The sequence below is a fragment of the Dipodomys spectabilis genome, unplaced genomic scaffold (genome assembly GCF_019054845.1).
Source record: "Dipodomys spectabilis isolate Male_0828 unplaced genomic scaffold, ASM1905484v1 ptg000066l, whole genome shotgun sequence".
Classification (NCBI taxonomy): Eukaryota; Metazoa; Chordata; class Mammalia; order Rodentia; family Heteromyidae; genus Dipodomys; species Dipodomys spectabilis.
The window spans coordinates 661,305-674,267 of record NW_024870743.1 but is presented as its reverse complement, the minus strand read 5'-3'; the positions used below and the strand labels follow the sequence as shown (position 1 = coordinate 674,267).

Sequence of the window (12,963 nt, the reverse complement as noted above, 5' to 3'; positions counted from 1 at the left end):
GAGAGCACTCAGATTGCTTGGGGAGGATGGAGGCCTTCTTCTCTAGAGGACATGCCACAGCAGGCACAGTGCCAACTGAGGCCGGAGAGTGGCCGGAGAAAACAGTCACCCAACTTCATCATCCAGTTCTCTCTCTCTCTCCTCCCTCTCTCCTCTCTCTCTTTCTCTCTCTCTCTCTCCCCCCCCCCTTTCCTTACTGAACATATGACACTTCCGTCTAGACTCCTCCAAGGTGTCCAAACCAGAGCTCCTTCAGGCGACCCTGGAGTGGCAATCGTGCTGGGCCTCACGATCAGTGCACACATTTCTTGCAGATTCCCTGCAGGGCTGGGCCACAGACCACACTGACGTGTTTCCAAGAGCAAAAATCCACACACCTCGGAGCCCTGAACACTCATCATCGCCGGGTGTCTAGCATACTCCTTTAGCTAAAGAACTGAATTCTTTTCAATACCTTCATATGTGTTTCCAAACTTAGTAGCTAGGTTCAGTTTTCAGGTCAGACATTAACAAACAATGTATCTGAACAAATCAAACAATAAACACTGGAGAACATTCTAGTCCACTCTGATTCAGACAGCACCCAGGACAATGTAGATTGAACTCAATGAACATAATTTGAGATAGGTAAAGGTACACTTTCCATCTTATTATTTCTCAGGCGAGCTTTCTAAATTAGTTAACTAATGCTAACAATGACGAAAACTGTCACTGAAGCATTGAATATTGTCAGTGCTGTCATGACCATATAATTAACAACTAAGTGTTCCAAAGATGAAGAGGAGGCACACAAAAAAGCACAGCTCTATTTTTAATTTTGATTTTATGTACATAATGACAAAATAAATGCCCTGGTCCACCACTGCTGGGGGGTGGGGGCTAGGCAGAGTGACCAGCCCCCTCCACCTGGACATTCTTAGCTTTAGAGATGAGATTCACCCTCAGGGCTGGAGGGGAAGAGCTTGGGGAATGCAGGCTTCACAGGTACCCACTCCATTTAGTGGGATCAAAGGTCCTTAAAAATAGTGATGATGGCCAGGCGCTGGTGGCTCACGCCTGTAATCCTAGCTACTCAGGAGGCTGAGATCTGAGGATCGCGGTTCAAAGCCAGCCCGGGCAGGAGAGACCGTGAGACTCCTATCTCCAATAAACCACCAGAAAACCGGAAGTGGCGCTGTAGCTCAAGTGGTAGAGTGCTCGCCTTGAGCTGAAGAGCTGAGGGACAGCGCCCAGGCCCAGAGTTCAAGCCCCACGACCGACAAAAAAAAAAATAGTGATGATGACTGTACAACATGAGAGGCAGTTAGTGCTGCCGAGCTACATTCTTAAAAATGGCTGAAATGGCACATTTTATGTCGTGGGTCTTTAAACAAAATCTTCCCCAAAACTGGCAAGGAATTCTGTGATCAACTCCAAGACATCTGTATTTTCAAACTAACACTCGCGATATGTTCTCTTACAAGGTGGTGAGCGCTTTACACTTGTTATATACTTAAGTTCCAAGGACTTGGTCATGGGTAACTTCATGGATGTTTTTAAGCTCAGTCTCAGGCTGCACGAGGAACACGTGACTGAAAACTCTGTCACAGCCCTCGGGGACTCCACAGGGACCCCGAGGGGCGGTCGGGCCAGCAGGGACACACCTAAGGAAACTGCACATAGTCTTATGGAGCAAATGCCACGAGCAACTACAGTTCACAGAGCACCAACACGGATCCCAAGGGCTGCTGGCGGGGGGCGGGGGGGGCAGTTGGTGTTACTTCTGCCTCTGGCCGGTCACCAGCTGTTCCAATGTATTTAATGCACTTGCTCAGTCAGAGCTGTCAAAACCACAGGCTAGATCTTAGGGCTGAATAAGGGAATATAGCAGGCAGGGAAATACATGCCCACATTTGGCTTGTGTCACACAAGGAGCAAAGGCTGAGGGGAGGGGGGGCTGAAAGCCCTCAACATCCGCACACTGGAACCAGCCCAGAGCACCTCGCTGTTAACACCGACCTGTCTGTGAGCAACTAGGATCCCATAGGAAACCAGCTCCCGCCCAGCGCCCATCACAGAGGGCCGCCCCCCTTCCCCTGCCCAGCCTGCCTGCTACAAACGTGCCCTGACACTTGCTGGGGAAGGGCTTTCACACAGACGACCAGAAACTCAGTGTCAGAGAATTAAGACACACACAGAAGCCACCAGAACCACCCACATGACTTCTGGCCGAGCAAGAAACGATCCCAGGCACAGCCCTCTTCCAGACCCTGTCCTGTGCACCCAAGGCTCATATTCCTTTGTGTTCCGGACCTGAGCTTGTTCCTGAATCCTTCACCATTGAACATGAGCTGTGCAAGGTGGGCAGGTTCCAGACCCAGGAGCTGTGCGAGGTGGGCAGGTTCTAGACCCAGGAGCTGTGCAAAGTGAACAGGTTCTAGACCCAGGAGCTGTACAAGGTGAACAGGTTCTAGACCCAGGAGCTGTGCGAGGTGAACAGGTTCTAGACCCAGGAGCTGTGCAAGGTGAACAGGTTCTAGACCCAGGAGCTTTGCAGAGGGGGGCAGTTTCTAGACCCAGGAGTGTGCGAGGTGGGCAGGTTCTAGACCCAGGAGCTGTGCAAGGTGAACAGGTTCTAGACCCAGGAGCTTTGCAGAGGGGGGCAGTTTCTAGACCCAGGAGTGTGCGAGGTGGGCAGGTTCTAGACCCAGGAGGTGCCTGAGACACGAGCCATGAAAATCAGAACAGGGTGTGCTTACCTTGATGGCCTCGGCATCCACGGTGTCGCTGTACACCTCGTCCTCCTCTTTAACTATTTCAGCTGGCACCTGGGGAGGAAACACATCACGCTTCCAGATCTGCTGGCGCCAGCTGGTACATGCCCCGAACCTGGGGCCCCAGGGAGCCGCTCCGGCCTCTCAGCTGGCAACCCAGAGCTGGCAAGGCACTGCCCACTGGACAGCTCTGCTGGAAGAGACACTATCAGCCCTTTCTGTGTCACTCCAGACACCTCTGGCAGTCGGTTCCTCCCTAATTCCTGGTGCACCTTTAGGGACCCCAAAGGCAGCCCCCTGCCCTTGGCCAGCCCCTAGCGGAGAAACTCCCACTCACCATGGCTAATACCTCCGGGGGCTCACGGCTCACCTGTGGGCAGAAGGCAATGAGCCGTCTAAATTAGTGCCCTGAAACCTCTCTCCACTCCCCGGGAGAACCGTGTGGTTCTCTGGACCAAGATGGGCACCGGGGCACTTTCATTATATCCCCGTGTCCACTGGCCCGGGCTGACAGGACAGCAGCAGCGTGTACACACGGCCAGGCCCTGGCAGGGCTTTCGGACAGCGTCCCCACTTAGGATACCCATGCGGAGGCCTGACCTCCCTGTGCCCCATCAGCAGGGCGAGGCCCTGGTGGAGACGCACGCTGGCTGTAAGGCATCTGCCCAGAACCACTCACCTAACCCCAGGGAAGGCAGACCACCAAGCTGGCTGGCCAGAGCAGAGTCCCACAGACCCAGCCGCTGTGGCCCCTGACCTGGAATGTGCTAGAACAGGCCCTGTGGCTTTGCAGATGTGTAGGTATGTGCCCAGTCCAGACAGTCCCACTGTCCCAGACCTCAGTTCCTCAAACTGCAGGACGCAGAACTGTCTTCTTCCTATCATTTCTACAGAAAGGGACCCTGTGCATGCCTGTGTGGCTCCTTTCACACTACAGAGAAACACACTTTATAAAAACACACCATTTCAAAACAGTTGATGAGACCGCAAACCACTGATTCACCAACAAATCGGTGGAGACCAGCTGCGACTGAGTCGTGAGTGCGAGCGCACACACGCGTGGCCTTGGGAGGCTCCGAGTCTCACGGGGACATTGTCACACCACTAATCATAAAACCACACCGTGCTTAATGCGCACGGGAGAGCAGCAGAGCCTTCCTCTAGTCAGTGACCCTTCACTGAAACTCCCGAGGAAGGAGGGTGCCGCCCTGTGGAATCATGGGAAAGCCGGGCTGGCAAGGGAACAGCACGTGTAATGCCGGGTACCTGGAGTGGTTGCAATGGTCAGAGTGTAGAGAGCAAGAAAGACAGCAGCGCCTGGGCACAAGATGGCACCTGGCAGGACAGGAGTGAGGGGCACAGGAGCAGAGGGGAGAGACGCTAGGCTCTGTAGCCTATGCCGGTGGCCTCATGAAGCTTTTCATGTCTCCTTTGTCTCTTGGTGGACAGAGGGGCTGTGCATGCCCGGAGACGGGCAAGGAGCACGGTCTGAGAACACTGTGAGGAAGACTCCATAGAGGCCTAGAGCACCCGAGCGGCAACACAGACCCACAGCAGGCTGAGCACAGCCCTGCACCACGGCAGCCGCAGCCGCGGCCGCCGCACACAAGCTCCGTTTAGCAAGGATGCAGAGATGTACAGCCCCTGGAGGGTCCTCACTGGACCCCAATATTTAACAGCCAGACAGAAGACCAGAAGCCTAGAAAGAAGGGGAAGGAGAGAGACAGGTGAAGGTCTGGAGGTGGAGTCAGGAGAACTTCACAGAGGAAGAAAATGCTTTGAGGAGCAGGCGAGCGAGAATGAGGGAAGGGTCCGCGTTCATTCCTTTGTCACAGGTCACAGGGTGGGTTGAGGTTGGATGATGCCAGTGTGGGGGGAGGGGAGAAGAGGAAGAGAAGGGGAAAGGGGGGTGATCGATTGTGTCTTGTGGCTCCTGAGAAGAGGATCTGATCTGGGGGACAGGAATCTCAAGCGTGGGCGGGACAGGCACTGTCTTCCTCCTAGAGAAGCGTGCATGGCTGCAAGAGACCCTGGCCGGCCAGCTGCCTGTGCCACAGCCATTCCCACCCCGACACTCAGCTGCCTCCCCGATGGAGACAAGGACTACCTTCAGATGTGTGGTGGATCCCCCGAGATCCCTCAGAGACACTGCTCACTGCTGAAAGCAAGCAACTCGAGCACCATCTCCACCCTCAGCATGACCTGTTCTGGTGCCGTGCAGAACTCAAGCAACCATCTTTAGACGCAGGAGGCAAAGCGCGAGGCTGAAGGTCAGTGTGCTGAAGGCAGGTGGGCCCTGGGACCGGACAGGTGGCCATTGGAGTGGGCGTTCCATACACAGGCAGACACTGGGACGGCTTCCTGCAGAACTTCCCACACTGGACTCCACCACATGCGTGATACATGCTCCAGTGCACGCACAATAAGTGCCCCTTGTTATTGCAGCCACTCGAGTTTTCTGTCCTGATAGCTAACACATCCTCACAGATACAGAAGCTAATTATACTTTTTAATTTATTCATGGAAACAAAAACCCCCAGGACCTCTGTTAACTTCGTGTGAGCTGGGAGTACAGAAGTCTTAAAGCTCCATTACGCTCTTTCTAATTAAGCAATTCACAGGTTACACAAGCCTAGATGGACCTGCTCCTAATTAGTCCAAATTATTTTGGTTTTACCTGAGCTAGCAATTCATTCTTGGTCCTTTCTCTGGATAGAAAAGAGTAGAGCCCTGGGGAGGTTCTGGGCACACAACTCCGCGTGTTCAGGCCGCATGGGGGCCGAAATAAACTCTCTTCTTTTGCCTCGGCTCTTTAGGACTCGACGTAACTGATTCCATGCAGCCTGGGCTCCGGTCCCAGCCCCAGCAGTCAGCTGAAATGAAGCTGCCATCCCACATCCCGGAGGCCACAGGGGCCGCAGCTCCAGCCGTGTGCTGGCCCCATGCTGCTCCCCCACCGCTCACCCTGCCGCACGGGGACATCGAAGCCAGCACCTCCACGCCCACCTTCCCAGTCTCCAGAACAGGGAGCTCCATCTCTGGAATGCTGTTACAGCACATAAAACAGACCAAGACAACCGTTGGAGGATTTGGTGAGGCCATGCATGCCACCTTGGTCACACTGGGTAGGTGAAGAGTGGGTGCTAAGCCAATCACCCCAAAGAGCAGTCAGAGGGGACCACTGGGCCTAAACGGGGCCTGCAGTTGTAGGCACCCATCTGCCTTTTTTTAAGTACTTATGGAAATAACAACAATCTTATCCCTGGTACAAGGCAATGCTTTGGAAAAACCTAATTTTTTAAGACAGTCCTTAAATCACAAAATTTCAATATCAATCATCTAGTTGTCATGTTTTGTACAGATTCTGGGAACATGTGTTCCTGGACTGAATATAAAAACTCAGGCTTCTAAAATAAATGCTAGTGTCAAAGTTCAGAGTGTCTGAGAATTAAACGTGCAAAGTCGGGCCCCGGTGTGATTGTCCGTGTAGCCTGCCCCGGCCCGTGGGTGAGCTCTGCAGATAGCCGCGATGCAGAGAGCAGGCAACGGGACGTCCCTGACACTCACTCCAAGGACAATGAATCTGAAAACAAGTTAACATACATTCAAATAAAAGCATCCCAGCAGAGAAGGGAGAAAGGAACATCAGAGGTAAGCGACAGGCCAGGGGGAAGAGACCACCAGACAGGTGTCCTCTGACAGCCATGGCCCAGCCAGGAGCTGCTGCTGTCCCTGAGGGCTGTTCCTGCCCTGCCGCCACACCCCACCGCCTCCGCCTCCCCCTGTGCACAGCGTTGGTTCAGAGCAGGACGTCCAGGACCTGCAGGGCCTCGCCACTCCGAGGTCGCTCCGTCATTAAGGCCCAGCTCCTCCAACAAGCACCTCGACTTGATCTGCCTGAAGGCAAACCTCTCCACGGAGCAGTGAACTCATCAGAGGGCCGGGGCCCCAGACCCACCAGCCTCCGTCTAAGCAGAGGAAGTGAGAGCGCACAGAGGCGTACCCACCCACGGCACCGCTGGGGGACGGAAAACGTCATCTGTATCGCCAAAGGCCTGTGTGGCTCCACAGATGAACTAAAAGGGAAACCATGGGACTTGGGGTCAAGAGCAACAGGAACATTTTAAGAATAAGAATGTGAACTGTCAGGAAGACTGATGAGCACTGTCATGGCTCCTCTCCCTGTCCACAGCCAGCGTAACTGTCTCCCTCTTTCCTGTCCTCTAAACATTTACGGGAGACTCTGGACTGACCTATGGGTACTGGAAGAAGGTTCTAGATACTTGGACAGGCAACAGTTAAGGGGACAAGGGTCAAAGTATTCATCATTACCATAAAAGGCAGACAGGGCGTGACATTTCATAGCAGGGACACACACAGGGCACACCCGTACCCCTTACTCACCAAGCCCTAACAATTACATCACCATGGGAGATGTAATTGTTCCAGTCCTCTTACTAATAGGCATCATCAGCCAGGCAGGTGAGGGGTCCCTAACTCATGAGCTTCCCTTCTTCAATCTGGAAGACAACCCCAAACTCACTCCTTTATTCGCATGGATAGGATGTTACATTTGCCAACATTCTATCATCACATGCTAGAAAGGCTGATAGGACAGAACATAGTAAGAAACAACACAGGAAGAGGCTCAGGGTAACCCACGGAGTTCACGTCAATTGCCCTAAAACAGGAGAGAAATATTCTAGATTACTATGAAGCTGGGAGCCAGTGGCTCACACCTGTCATCCTAACTACTCAGGAGGCTGAGATCTGAGGATCGAGGTTCAAAGCCAGCCCCAACTTTGAACTTTATGTCCAATTAACCACCAGAAAACTGGAAGTGTCCCTACAGCCAACCAAAAAGAAAAAAAAAGGCCACAGCATAATCAAGCAGTACAATACCAGAACCAAACCACCTTCCTCAGTGGACTGGCTAGGCCCCAGGACCTGGCCTAAAGCATCTCCCTTCCTTCCACATGGAAGCCAGTAGCATTGCTTGGCACCCACAGCCTGCCTAGCATGCAAACATGAAGTCTGAGTGTGGGCGCAGCCATCCTCCAGGCGTGGGTCTACCTACCAGGCCCCACACACACACACAGGCCCCGCCCACTCACACAGGCCCCGCCCACTCACACAGGCACCACCCTCCAGGACCTACCCACCCCTCGAATGCCTGATAGCCCCGCCTCCCCCATGTTCCTGCCCCAGGGAAAGAGACCATCCTTGAATAACTAACTGCATACTGGCAGAGTCGAACCCTCATTCCACCCAAATCTTATCAAAAACAAGGGAGCTGGGCACTGGTGGCTCACGCCTGTAATCCTAGCCACTCAGGAAGCTGAGATCTGAGGATCACGGTTCAAAGCCATCCCGGGCAGGAGAGACCGTGAGACTCCTATCTCCAATAACCATCAGAAAACCGGAAGTGGCGCTGTAGCTCAAGCGGTAGAGCGCTCACCTTGAGCTGAAGAGCTGAGGGACAGCGCCCAGGCCCAGAGTTCAAGCCCCACGACCGACCAAAAAAAAAAGTGAAAAAGTCCCATCGGCGGTTACCATTACACAAAGCTGGAGTGAGCAGCCCCGGTGGCAGAGACCTCTGGAGGGTCCCGCACCACACCCAAAGGGCTTCTTGTGTCGCTGCCCCTCCCTCTTACTCGTCACTCTGTGTCTGAGTCCTAAGATCCCGTCACCTTCCGCATCGTGAACCGCCTCGACAGCTTCATGACAGGCTCAAGAGCCAGAGTCTCCCCCTCGTTGAGCTCCCCCGCCCCCCAGGCCCTCTGGAAGCTTCTGCCCAGCGCCTGGCTCCCCAGCATGGACCCAGCCCAGCTGCTGACAGCGTCTGTCTGATCTGACCCCTCGCCTCACTCACAAGCAGAGCCAGCTCCCGTTCCCCACGCAGCCACAGCACCTGAGCCACGGTGTCATCGACAACGGGTTAGTCTCCACTCAGAGGGGGAAGGACAGGTGGGAAACGCCCCGGGGCGGGACGCGAGCGTGGGCAGTGGCTAACTAGGGGACCCTCAAAAGGCCCCGGGACCTGGGGCCAGGCTGGGACACGGAGCCGACACAGCACGGTCACCAGGTCCCGGGCCTGCCACCCACCTGGTCCTCCGGCACCTCCACCTTCACCTCGGGGTCCTCTCTGACGTCCAGCGCCCCTTGGGTATCCTCGGTAGGCGTCTGTGCTTTATACACATCTCCCTCTGCGGGGAAAAAGAACACAGAGAGGCTTTTCCAGTCAGAGTTACAGAGTCGGCGTGCCCGGCTCCCTGTGCCTGGCCGGAAGCCTGACCCGGCTCCGGGCCTCTCGCTACTCCCTCTCCGCCTCCCCCTGCCTCTGCTCTGCACCGTCAGCAGCCTCGGGGTCCGCAGCACCCGCCTAAGGTCCACCTCCACGAGGATGCCAAGTCCCCGTCTCCTGACCTCAGGGACCCCCAAACTGCTCAGAGCTGCCCGGAACAACGGGGTCTCTCTTGCCACCTCCTGCCCTCTGAGATGGACATGATGTGTCCACCGCACACACATGCCAGAGAAGGGCGTGTCTCAGCGCCCAGCGAGAGCAGGGGAACTGAGCAGCCGCAGAACGAGCAGAACGAGCATGGGGGGGTGGATACTTCAACGTACTCCACTATAAGCCAGCGTCAATCTCTCTCACCCAGAAGGAACGCAGACGGCCCTGGGGTTTCCCCCAGGAGGCGGGCGGGCCTCCTGCGCTCTGTGTCACCGGAGAGTACACAGAGCCCAGTGAGCCACAAACTGTGGAACTGACTTTAAATACTGCATTTGAAGGCTTCCTTCCTGGAGAATTCTATCCCCTTCAGCTTTGGAACTTTGCTTTCCTGCTCTGTTTACCCTACATACTGAATTTTCTGTGTGTGTGAAAATACTGTACAGAGGGGTTACAATTACATGGGCAAAATAATGAGTACATTTCTTATCAAGCATTGTAGCCTCCTCCTTGGTTTCCCCTTCCCATCCCTTCCCATCCTCCCCCCGCCCCCCCCCCACCCAATCCTCCCCGCCGCCCCCACCAAAGTTGTAAAGTTCGTTTTCAACATAACGACTTGTACATCTCATTGTGGCAATGGGTCCACCTGTATCCCTATTTAAATGATTTGTTTTTCCCCTTCCCCTCCACAAATTATAACAACATCAAATACAGTGAAAGCAGTGGTTATACTGTGGGGGAGGGACATACAAAGCAACAAAGAAATAATCTTATAAATGTGTTAGAAACAATTGCATGAAAGAAAAAAAAACATTTGAATACATATCTTAATAAATATAGCCACAAGAGCTAGGTGCCGGTGGCTCACACCTGTCATCCTAGCTACTCAGGAGGCTAAGGTCTGAAGATCATGGTTCAAAGCCAGCCCAGGCAGGAAAGTCTGTGAGACTCTTATCTCCAATTAACCACCAGAAAACCAGAAGTGGCACTGTGGCTCAAGTAGTAGAGTGCTCACCTTGAGCTGAGGAGCTCAGGGAAGCCTCCAAGCCCAGAGTTCAAGCCCCATGATTGACAAAAAAAAATTGTGTGTGGGTGTGTATATATAGATAGATAGATAGATAGATACATATGTATATAGTCATAAGAAAAAAATTGTAGCATAAATATGGCCTGAGGCCCACACAGGCACAAGTGGAGGAAGAGAGGAGGAGAGCAGGAGAGGAGGAAAGGAAGAGAGGAGGACAGAAGAGGAGGAGAAGAGAAGAGGAGAAGAAGAGAAAAGGAGAGGAGGAGAAGAGAAGAGGAGGAGGGCAGGAGAGGAGGAAAGAAAGAGAGGAGGACAGAAGAGGAGAAGAAGAGGAGAAGAGGAGGAGAGGAGAAAAGAAGAGGAGGAGAAGAGGAGAGGAGGAGAGCAGGAGAGGAGGAGAGGAGGAGAGGAAGAGAGGAGGACAGAAGAGGAGGAGAAGAGAAGAGGAGGAGAGGAGGAAGAGAGGAGAGGAGGAGAAGAGAAGAGGAAGAGGGCAGAAAGAACAGGAAGGGCTGGGAGCAGTTAGCGTTGCCAACAGCAGAATGAAATTCCACCTTACCCGCACCAGTTTCCTCTAAAGGTTCTGCCAGTGATTTCTTCTTCTTGTCTTCTTTGGCGTAGTAAACAGACTCCTGTGTTTTAGGTAGAGCTTTGTCACTTTGGGGGAGCTCTTTTTCTTTGGCGTCCACCTAAGGTACACATGAAGAACAAAAAGTATCTTGGGAGCAGCACGGCACTGCGCCTGCGTCCCTCGGTGTGGGACAGTGGCTTCGGAGCGGACAGCGGCAGGAGTCCAGGCATCCAGAAAGCCCAGGCAGTGGGTGTCCTCTCCGCTCCCCCCACCCCACCTCCGTGCCTTTCCCTTCCCAGAGGTGAGGCGGTTCCTCCCCTCCCCCCGCCGCCTCTCCCAGCTCCTCTGGGGGCAGACCCCGCCCCAGCGGCGGTGGTGCTGTGACCACCAACAGCACTTGGGGGGCTCAGGAAGCCCATGAGCAGGTTTGGGGGCCCCTGCAGACACGCTGTGGGGCCTCAGAAAATCTATTGTTCAACCACCACCATCCATGCTGCGTTCTCTGGGCATGGGGCGGGTTTCTGAGCAAAGTCCACCACACAGCAGCAGCTTCCAGGATCCGTGAAGGGAAATTCAAATGTTAACAATCTGTGGACAATCACACCAACGCACAAGGAGAGGTGAGATGGTTCTCAGCACCCCCACAAGTGTGTCCTCCTCCCTGCCTTGGTTCTATGAATTGCCTTATCTTCGTCTTTCTCTTGTTTATAATCTTTACTCAGGACTTGGAGGGAATCCAAGACAGAAGGACATACACAGGTACTTCTCTCAAGTTTCCATATGAAAACACCTGCCCTGCTCCATGGCTGCATTACCTGTGGTCAGACTCCCGGGCTTTTCCCTGCTGAGGATTAAAGAGTTAAATTAGGCCTTCAACCTCCTACAAAATGCCTCTATTTGAAGGCATTTCAGCAGGCCCGCTGAAATCATGTTGGCACTACAGGAAAAGAGAAGCAATGAGGTGTCACTGGTGCTTGTGGTGTGGGAGGAGCTGAGGCTACTTTATTCTTCCCAGCGTGTGTCTGGACTCCATGACGAGGGTCCACACGCGGGACCTCTGAGACAATCCTCCCAGGACCAGGAGAGAGTCCTGAACTCCCCTGACATGCCGGGACGAGGGCAGCTACAACACCAAGCGAACAGCGCAGAGCAAGCCAGGCCTGCCGCGCCTGGCACTGGCCCCAGCCCAGGCACGCAACGAGAGAAATGTGGGATGCCTGACGCACCGGAGAGCCACAAGCCAGAGCGAGCAGCGTGCCAGGAGAGGACGGCTGACCACCCGTGCAAGGCCATGGTGGAACCACGTCTTCACAAACACCTTATTTCTGTGGTGCCTGACCCGGCACTGCTGTCGCCCGGCACCACGTGGCACAGCACCGCCGTGGCCCGGCACCACGTGGCACAGACGTGGCTTCTTGCTAAGTCAGAGCTCACACACCTCCTCCTTGGTGTGTGGGCCTGGATCAACCTACAGGAGCTCAGGGGAGCGCGGGGGAGCTCAGAGGAGCACCAAGAGGTGAGGGGAGCGCGGGGAGCTCAGGGGAGCACCGGGAGGTCAGGGGAGTGCGGGGAGCTCAGGGGAGCACCGGGAGGTCAGGGGAGTGCGGGGAGCTCAGGGTGGCTCTGGGAGCTCAGGGGAGCACCAGGAGGGAGGTCAGGGGAGCAGGAGGTCAGGGGAGCACCGGGAGGTCAGGGGAGCGCGGGGAGCTCAGGGTGGCTCCGAGAGGTCAGGTGGCCTCAGAGGGAGCCCAGGGGCTGGAGTGGCATCTCCAGGGCTCCACAGAGAAACCACACTCCCAGCCCTCAGCAGGCAGTGGAAGGAAGACTACATGCATGGAGCAGGGAAACTCGGGGTGCGGATGGCTGTGGCTAAGCCTTGGGAAACCCAGACATGGGTGTGAATAGAAGGCTGAGATGCAGCCAGGATCCAGACTCCATGCAGAGCTAGTATGCAGGGATCTAGTGTGCAGGGGAGCTACTGTGCAGGGGAGCTAGCGTGCAGGGGAGCTAGCGTGCAGGGAGCTAGCGTGCAGCTGAGCTAGCGTGCAGGGGAGCTAGCGTGCAGGGAACTAGCGTGCAGGGGATCTAGCGTGCAGGGGAGCTAGCGTGCAGGGGAGCTAGCGTGCAGGGGAGCTAGCGTGCAGGGGAGCTAGCGTGCAGG

At 54.8% G+C, this 12,963-nt stretch overlaps 1 protein-coding gene across 1 annotated transcript in view; it reads right to left on the bottom strand.

Annotated features, from left to right (window-relative positions):
- Positions 1–2,416: 2,416 nt before the first annotated feature.
- The window catches only part of Dcdc2c (doublecortin domain containing 2C), a 45,576-nt gene continuing 35,029 nt past the window's right edge, over positions 2,417–12,963 (bottom strand). The window contains exons 7-10 of the mRNA XM_042680774.1: positions 10,791–10,920; positions 8,859–8,959; positions 2,739–2,807; positions 2,417–2,449 (exon numbers count right to left, since the gene is read on the bottom strand). Of these exons, the coding sequence (XP_042536708.1) occupies positions 2,417–2,449; positions 2,739–2,807; positions 8,859–8,959; positions 10,791–10,920 (333 nt within the window). The remainder of the gene's footprint in view (positions 2,450–2,738; positions 2,808–8,858; positions 8,960–10,790; positions 10,921–12,963) is intronic.